This window comes from Paroedura picta, chromosome 12 (assembly GCF_049243985.1).
Source record: "Paroedura picta isolate Pp20150507F chromosome 12, Ppicta_v3.0, whole genome shotgun sequence".
NCBI lineage: Eukaryota > Metazoa > Chordata > Lepidosauria > Squamata > Gekkonidae > Paroedura > Paroedura picta.
Genome location: NC_135380.1, coordinates 12,051,794 through 12,061,341, shown reverse-complemented (window position 1 = coordinate 12,061,341; position 9,548 = coordinate 12,051,794). Strand labels below are relative to the sequence as shown.

General features: G+C 43.2%; 1 protein-coding gene across 6 annotated transcripts in view; it reads right to left on the bottom strand.

Annotated features, from left to right (window-relative positions):
• Positions 1–642: 642 nt before the first annotated feature.
• CDON (cell adhesion associated, oncogene regulated) overlaps positions 643–9,548 on the bottom strand; it is a 106,005-nt gene continuing 97,099 nt past the window's right edge. For 5 of the 6 annotated variants that reach the window (XM_077306431.1, XM_077306427.1, XM_077306432.1 and 2 more), the window contains exons 18-21: positions 8,756–8,835; positions 5,091–5,341; positions 1,236–4,404; positions 643–1,118 (exon numbers count right to left, since the gene is read on the bottom strand). In XM_077306431.1, the coding sequence (XP_077162546.1) occupies positions 4,244–4,404; positions 5,091–5,341; positions 8,756–8,835 (492 nt within the window). In that variant the 3' untranslated portion in view covers positions 643–1,118; positions 1,236–4,243. Of the gene's footprint in view, positions 1,127–1,235; positions 4,405–5,090; positions 5,342–8,755; positions 8,836–9,548 lie in introns of all 6 variants that reach the window. The other variant, XM_077306428.1, reaches the window with a different exon arrangement.

The window sequence follows — 9,548 nt, the reverse complement described above, 5'->3', positions numbered from 1 at the left end:
ATTTGAAAATTGAGAGTTTGGGACTTCGGGAGGAAACAGAATAAGCAGCTACAGAAGTCACAAAACTCGCAAAACCGTGGCTACTAAATATGCTCTAAAGCAGTGGTCCCCAATCTTTCTGAGGTTGGGGACCGGCAGGGCATCGGGGCGCGGCCCACGGGCCACGCCCACACATCGCCCGCGCCCACGCATCGGGCCGCACCCGCGGGCTGCGCCCACGCATCAGGCCGCACTCGCAGGCCGCGCCTGCGGGCCGCGCCCACGCATCGGCCCGCACCCGCATGGGCGCGGCTGGCTCTGCTTCCCTCTCCCTGCCCTTCCGCAGTAAGAAGCTTCCCGGGTCGCAAGCTTGCGGCCTGGGAAGTTTTTTACTGCGGGGGGGGGGGGGGCGGGGAGAGGGAGCCGCGGCCCGGCACCATGGCCTTCGCAGCCCGACACCGGGCTGCAGCCCGCAGGTTGGGGACCACTGCTCTAAAGTATAGATAAGGTTTTTGTGGAACCGTAAATTGTTAGCTTATTCAGGAGGCTGCTTCAGAACAGCAAAGCACCAGTCATTGCACCTGGAGCTGCTAATTTCAGAGACTTAACCATTCATTAGCAGCTGCAAACACTGGACAGCAGCGATAATTATCACACCCGACATCGGACAAAGCAGCAGCATTCTCTTTAATATTAAAACATTAAAAAAATCCTGCCCCAAACTACAACATTTAAACATATGTACATTTCCAAAAAAGATTACAACTTAAAAAAAGAGGAAAATATAGTATATTTTTCTATATGATACAAACACATGCATCTTTAAATCATTCATTTATTTGCAAGGCAACCAAAGTACAACATATAAAAGCCACCTAATGCTTAGACAGCAATACTTTATTTTAGACAAGTGACTTTTCAGAGGCTTGGGGTGGGGTGGGGTTTGACAGATAAGGATGAGCACCCTCAGGAAACCTGTTCGAGAAAAAATCTTGCTGATGTTCAAGAGGTTACTGCTATGGACCCTCCTGCTCCTGAACTCCAGCCTGGCAGCAGGTCACCCCGATTTCAATGGGATATGCTTGCAGTGTAGTGTTCAGGAAGGGATAAGAAAGCCATTTAGGACAGGGGTAGTCAACCTGTGGTCCTCCAGATGTCCATGGACTACAATTCCCATGAGCCCCTACCAGCAAATGCTGGCAGGGGCTCATGGGAATTGTAGTCCATGGACATCTGGAGGACCACAGGTTGACTACCCCTGATTTAGGAGACTCTCTGGGGGCAGTCTGACCTTAGAACTGGTGGAAACAAACCATGAGCCATGTATGTGCTAGCGCCCAGCAGAACATTAACAGCACAATACGAACATGAGTGGCATAATCAGATATAGCTCAGCTAGCTCATCTCATTTCAAAATAGGTATCTAAGGGAGGGAAAAAAAGAGAGTCTGTATCTCCTTTTCATGAACATGTTAAATCAGATGCCAAACCCTGGATGAAAGCCACGGCACCCTTACTTTGCCGCAGTCGTTCTGAATGTGAATTTCACAAGCACGAGGGATAAAAACCTCCCAAGACAGCCATAAAACACAAGGATAATGTTTGGCTGCTTCTTGCTTAGCTAGTTCTGAATACATGCTTTCAAGGCTCTCTGTAAACACGAGGACCAGGTACATTAAGAAGCCTGGCATCTGGAAGATTTTAAAAGAGAAAAACCTTAGCATCTTGCAAAAGGTGCTTTCCGGGGCTCCAAGGCAGCACACAAAATGTTCGAATTTGTAAGGCCAGCGACAGAATACAGAGTAGGGTTGTAAAATACCAAGCGTAAGGCAAGCAAGATCTTCCTAGCTTCCTAGGCAAAACTGAATCTGAATGGCCACTTGGATTTGGAAAACAGGGCCATGTGCACAAGTTTTTCTTGTTGTTTTTAAAAGATTTATAATTACTTACCTATAGTTGGGGAAACACACAACCAACCCAACCCCCTAAAATATGAAGGCCATATATAACTTTTATAAATAAAATACAATAAAAGGGATTGGGGGGACACTTAAAACAGTGTCAGACAATATAAATAAAGCGGTCCTTGATGAGATTCTATTAGTACAACAGTTCGGACTCATTCCCAGCCCCCCGTATATGACACTCTCAGTTCAGAATTTAAAGGCTCATGTTACCTGCCTGGGGTCTCTTGAATTAAACTGGCTCCACAGAACTGAAATGATGCCAGAATTCCTTGAATTCCCACATCAAAAGGTATTTTGACATCTTCATTCTCTGAAAAGGCCTCTATTTATGTCCAAACCAGCCAGGACAGGTCATTCGAATTCACAGGACTGATTCTTCCCTCTACAGTTACTAAGACATAATTCTTTTGAATACATGATCAGTTCAGTGTGGAGACAGGCAGCAGAGACGTTTGGAAGCTCTATGAACCAAAGCGTGGCTTGTGCCAATTAATTTCCTACTAGAGAATATCCTTGCATAGTAACCCAGAAAAATGCATTGCCAATTCTCATTAGGGAGCCTTATTTATAAAATTATATAATATACATCATCATATATTATATAAAATATATCACAGACACTATATACACATATACAGCATTTGACATTTGCTGCAGCAGTTATAAAAATACAAAGCTTGTTTGTATCACACACACACACACGCCAAGCCTTGCTCAGTGTGGTACATTGCACCTGCGGGCATCTCCTCCGCTCTTCTGTAAGGGGGGTGAGTGTGTTGCAATTGCTATTTGGGTAACTTTTACCCTCTTCTGACTTCCCCATGAATGGGGCGTTTCTGATTCCTGGCTCCAGCTAAGAAAAATGAATTCATATTGCCTTGGGGCAACCATAATTCTCAATTTATGTGCCTCTGATTCTTGGGGAAAATGGTGTTTTACAAGTGCAAGTTTGTTGTATTTACGTTGGTTAAAACTGGGAGAAGAAAATATGCAGCTTGCCTTCTGAGACATACAATATACACCTTCAGCTATTTTTGAGACATGGACAGATTCCTTAAAGCAACATACACAGCTGTTACATAATTCGTGGCAAGTCTGACACCCCATCTTAGCCACGGAGGGAGAACTGGATCTTGTGTATTATTTTGACGATGGGGTGAGGCAAGGATTCTGCACCACTATTCCTTGCTGCCCAGCTTTGCACAGGCATACCTCACTTCCAACGTTCTGAACAGGGATTAAAGACAGGATAAGCAGAGATCTCTTTGGAAAGACCAAGGCAAAAGGATTCCATTTGGAAGCCGGGACATAAACCAAACACAGCAAAAATATTTAGCAGAAACTTTCCAATGAATGCTTGATCCCCCCCCCCCTCCGCTCCAGTGTATTTACAGAACAGGCACGGCAGAACCTTTTCCTGAACCAACTTCCACCAAGGAGCACAGAAGCTTTTGATTCTCACTTAAGACATGCTTGCACCAACCGCTCCACAAAGATGGGACTCCTCAGCACAGCTGCAAACAGCTAGGGCGGTCTGCACCTTGTTCCCAACATCTGCCCCATTTAATGCTCACTTTTTTTTGCATTAAATTAGTGCAACAACTAAAAGGCACCAATTTCCTTGTGAATAGTCTGCACATTCTGATCTCCCTCACTGTGGTCATTCCCCCATAGCTTCTCTTCAGTATAAACTTTATTTTGCGTGGATCCGTTTAGGTAAATACAAGGCACCCTCAACAATAGGAGAGGGAGGGGGGAGAGGAGCTGTAGCTGAAACGTATTTCTGTTTCAGGGTTGACAAAGGCTTCCACTAGGGTGGGGCCTCCTGCTCCATCTCGGCCAGATCCCCTGCTTACTACAGCCTCTGTCCCAACAGGCTTTTGCTTATGCGGGTCTCAGGATGCCAGCATGACTTTTGGGGGTGATCCAAGGGGATCCCTTCTGCTTTTTTTTTTTTTTTAATCAGCAGAAAAGCTGCCTGGATCCACCCCGCTCTGCTGAAAGAGTGTTTTTCTAAAACAGTATCTATCCATGACAGGCACCATAATATCTTTTCCCAATAATTATTACAGACCTGTTAAAAAATCTCCAAGGTTTTCGACCTGGAAGGGGTGGGGGAGAATTTCTCAAGACATAAATAATATGGAAAAGCAAAAGATTTCTTTAAAAAAAAATTACATTCATAGGACACTACACCCAAATAATAAATAGCGACTCTTATCATTAACATCCTGTCATGAGTCCCTTTCAGAGACTCTGTGCAGCTACTGGCTTTGAGAGGGGAAAACGGGCACTTCCTCAAGTCTCCTGTAGGTGTAGCTGTCGACGGCCCCCCAAACTGTCCAGGGTAACGCCGTTCGAAATCCCTTCCGTTTTTTCGTTATAGTCCTTCGAAAGAGGCTGGAGAATAAGTGGGCTCCAGCTCAGCATGCCGTTGGTTTCCAAATTTGAACTGTTCTCTGCGAATCAAAAGCAACAATTAGCATCCAGTGTTACACTACTCTGGCAGCCCCTACTCATTATTGAGACTTCAGGAGGCTTAGTGCAAGCCCCATCTAGCTCAGAAGCAAGGCTGTCATCTGCAGAATCAGCACACCTCCCTCCCTCCCTGCAGCTCTTCTGCCTTAAGAATGCAGCCTGATTAATCTCAGCTGTTGAAATACAAGATCACAGCCAAAGGTGGTCCTGGCAGGGATTTGAATAAATTAGTCCTGCGATTAAAATAAATCAGTCATCTCTACATAATCTGGGGAGAGTACTGGATGAAATCCATTACGAAACCAACATAAATTCGTAATTTACGCAAAACGCCCTGAAAGCCGCTGGAACCTTGGAGCTTTCCTGACGTGCCCAGAAAACCACAAAATATTTCAGCAATTGATCTTTGTCTAATCTTGTCTAATCTTGGTTCGGGGCCGATGTTTTAGGGCAGGGGTAGTCAAAACTGCGGCCCTCCAGATGTCCATGGACTACAATTCCCATGAGCCCCTGCCAGCGTTCGCTGGCAGGGGCTCATGGGAACTGTAGTCCATGGACACCTGGAGGGCCGCAGTTTGAGGGCATCTGTTTTAGGGCATCTGGAAGTAAACAAGCAACTGCTTGGAAGCCAACTATATTTCTCCCCCTTCTCCGGACTCTGGTATACCTTCTGCGCAATCGGTTTTGAGCGGATTCATGTTTTCTTGGCAGCGAGAATCCTGAGAAGACAGGGACTCTGCATTCTCCTTGTCATCCTCTTCCTCCTCAGTGTTGTGCCCGGGGACGGGGGGCATTAAGCACACAGCGACCATCGCGTGATTCAGAGGCTTCATTTCTAAACTGTCCGGTTGATACGGAGGTACGACGGGCAAGACAGGGACAGAGCTGTTGCCTACAGGGCCCGTTTTAGTGAAACACCTGCAATTCAAAAGAGGGGGGCAGTGAGAATTCCAAGCATACGAATGCAAAGCAATCACATCCAGCATTTTTGAACCACCTCTGGTTGCGTGCTGTATTGCAACATCACGCTCTTTTACTGGAACAATTTTAGGGTGGAGCTACATGTTGTGCAAGTCTGCGATTTCCCTCAGACTTAACAAAATGACACACCCTGATTGCAGCAAGGGAAGAGGTGCTATTTAACTCTACTTATATCTTTTTTTCCCTGCTGAATAATTGCTAACTGCAATGGCTTTTACCCCTGCTAGGGGAAGTATGCAAATATCTGCCATTTATTTCACTCACTGCAGCTTGGAGGTGGGGGATTTCAGTGGGAGAAAATGGAATGAAGACAAAGTTGAAGCACTCCTCACCAAGACACACATACTTGTCTTTCAAGTCATTACGCCCTCCCAGCCTCAACACATAGAAAGTCTGTAAAAGGAACAATCATGGGCTACACACAACATGTAGTTTTGACCTTAGAAATGGCAAGAGTTTATCAATTTGCTCTCTGATTTGGTAGCTTCCTGCCAGCCAGAGAGCTGCTGATAAAGCAATTATGTTCAATACTGAATTCTTCACCATTGTAAACCTAAGAAATGAGAGCATGCTTCTCAACTCTTCCCAGAAAGAATCTTTGAAAAAACCTGAATTGTGAAAGGCTAGTCAAGCAGTGAAGGAAGTCCATTCCTTCTAGGAGAAGCAACTGAGCCTTTGAACAACAGAAAAGGCAGCTTACAGCTAAAATCCTTTGTAGACATGCCCAGCACTAATCCACAAAGCACTGGGAAACTGCCAGCACTGTGAATGTTTTCAGCTCAGGAACCCAAGGACACTGGGGCTGTTATCAACTTTCCCAAGTAAACGGTAACTAGCACTGCCTGACTTTCTACATGCACTTGCAATTAACTTTTTTAATCAGATAAAAACAAACATATCTTATATTTAGGACTGACATATGATATAAAGCATAGAATGATGTGTTTCTGGAGCAACACTGGTTTTACTCTGAATGACAGAACCCAGTTTGAGTCCAGAGGCACCTTTAAGACCAACTACCTTTTATTCAAAGTATAAACTTTAATGTGCATGTACCGATTTTGTTGGCCTTGGTGCCAGTGGACTTTAACTTTGCTTTGAAGGACAGACTTTCCTTTTACCTTAGACCAGGGGTAGTCAACCTGTGGTCCTCCAGATGTTCATGGACTACAATTCCCACTAAAGAGAATTACTACTGTAAAATTTGACCTTTTGTGAATTTTCATTACTATCCATAATTATCTCATAGGGTGTAGTTTATTAATAGGCACCTTTATCTTAGTTGATCTTTGCCAATATCACCATGTATTGCTAGTCACTAAATAAAATTTATAATTACAGGGCAATCTTTTATTGCACGTGGAACTTTTTCAACCACAGAAGCAGAACAACAATGAAAGAGGCTTTATTATTCATTCATACTGCATCGACAATGAACAAATCCCTTTATAAGAAGCACCAAAAGACAAAAAAAAAAAAAAAAGGATACCAACAACCTATTTTGACAGAGAAGGAGAATAGGAGAGAAGGGTATGGATATGAGCAGATACAGTTATATGTAACTAGGCCTATTTTGCTTGAGGATCTAGATTAAGAGGCTGGCCCACAGGAAAGACAGAAGTTAAAGGGTATAGAGGTAAGATGAAGTGGAGATAAAATCCAAGTAACACAATTGTTATGCTTATATGGCCAAACTGCCATAGTTAGTTGTTTCCTCAAACTTGGAATGCACTCTCCCCCTTCAAGCTTACTCAGTCCCCACACTCTTCTAGTCCCTGTTCAGTGTATGTTTGTGCATGGGGGTAGGGGGGTGTACAGATTATAGTGCAGAGCAACAAACATCCCACTGCTCCGTGCAAGAATCTATAGAGCAAACAGACATTAAATGACTCATGACACAGGCAGCTACAAGCCCAGGTTGTGCAACTGTGCATCTTCAAGGAAGGCTATGATGTTTATACCACACGGATAACAAAATATATGTAACAACCTCACAATTAAAAACTCCATGCTACAGCGGCCATTCTATAATACAACCAGCTACCTAAGGAGCAATGCTTACTTAAACTGACAGCAGAGGGACTGTCTAAAGGGCCAAGCCATTTAATTTCCGCTGATTTTACATTGAGAGGGAAGACGTTTGCTATATTTTGCCACAAACAAAGCTTAAACTGTTTACTAAACGGTTTTCCCTTTCTGCAAAAGGCACTACAGCTCAAAATATACAGCTGCCTCTGGGAGTGTATGTCATCATCTCTTGAAGTAGAAAGATTACTTAGGTTTATTCATAGCAGTCCAACTAAAATAGCCATCCTATCCCTCTACAAATATTGAGTTTGTTTGATCTAAAGGCTCAGTTTGGTCAACATTGTGCAATTTTTTTTTTAAAGCTCAAGTTACTGCTAGGACTTTTCTGGAAATTCAGTGTTTCTCCTCTACTCCTGCCATCCCCCCCCCCCCCCAAATCCTGGACAGTGAAATTTCAAGTTGACCATCACAAGCATGATATAAAAATTAAGTTGGGTGTCCAAAGGGCTGTAAGGATGGAAGTTCTGCTGATGTACAGGAATTCTCACCCATGAACCAGGACTTCATTGACATATACCTACCATTAACCCCAATAAGCCAATCGAGAGAGCTGGAATTGTGCCAAGTAAATTTTGGGATGGTGGCTGTGTAGGTCTGAAGAAAAGCTGGTTTGAGTCCAGTAGCACCTTAGAGAACACTAAGGTGTTTTGGGCATAAACTTTTGCCAATCAGCTGCTAAGTCAGTAGCACATGCCTGGTACTCTTTGAATCTCATATTGGTTTGCTCTTTAGGATCTTACTGATAATGGAGGCAGAAGGGGTATGGCGACTTCCACAAAAGGGTAAAACTGGTGCATCTGATAACAGCCATATTATACCTTGTTACCTGTCTTCCCCAATGCAAAAGCATGTTTTATTTTAATTAAGATCAATCTGTTCAATCAGAATTCAACTCAAAACAATGATTTAAAACTTGATTTACCTCAACAAATGCTGCCTTAATTTCCTCCATTCTGTAGGAGCAACAAACATACATATAAATGTTGGGAAATCTTAAGATATCATCCAGTGCCACAGACCTCTGTTCATTCTTGCTAAACTCTCCAACTTAACTGAGAAGTTTTGTGTGGTGGGGCTTTGCCATGAAGGCACAGAAGCTACGAACAAGTTACTGAATGCCTGACAAGAATTCATTAACTGAGGAAATCTTATTTCAAATGCTCTGTGGTCACTAAAATATGACAAATGCCCTGAGCACAAAGGCCCTGAAGACAGGAAATTCAGATTCCCCCCTACCTCTCTCTCCTCTCCATCTATTCTTACCTGTTATTGTTCCGACAGTTCCGGCAGTTGGCACATTCAGAAGGGTCTGTCTGAGGCACTGCTGTGTATAGTCCACCACCCTGAATTATTCAGAAAAAGAACTCAGAATAAATGCAAGGAATTAAGGGATGCTGTGACAAATTGACACTAGTCAGTGCAAAAGATTTTATTCCAACTTAAATGATAGCTGTCACTTATCTGAAAGGCAGGATATATAGTCACTACAAAGTTTCTTTTTTGTGAAGCAGAAATTTCAGCATTTGTGCTAGAGCAAAATAGGTAACCGTAGCTTAAACATGTTCCTAGTAATTTCCTTGCCCTCCTTTTCAGAGTTAAACACCCAAATTCAGCAAAACCTGAGACTGCTCTAACACTGATGTCAGGCATTAGAGAATTATCTGTTTGTGAGGACAGTGTGTTATATATGTGGCTGACCTAAGAATCTGTCCTATTTTCTTGCAATTACTTTGATTAGATCAGCTTGCTTCACTAAACTTAGTTTTGAAATTTTCTGTATTTTTACAGATGTAGTAATTCATCAGCCAAGAGCTATTTGGGAGTGAGAGGGATTCTGAGTTGTTGATTTTGGCCGCAGAATCCTTTGCAAATAAAAATGCTTAGATTAACACATACCTCACTGCTGAATAGTAGGTGGATACAGATCTGAAACTATTTGAAAATGAGGCTGTACAGGTGGCAAGAGAAAATGTGCACTTATATACTTGGACTCAAGACTGTAAAAAAAAAAAAACCCAGGTTTACTCTATTTTATTTAGCAGTCTATGGAAGCCAG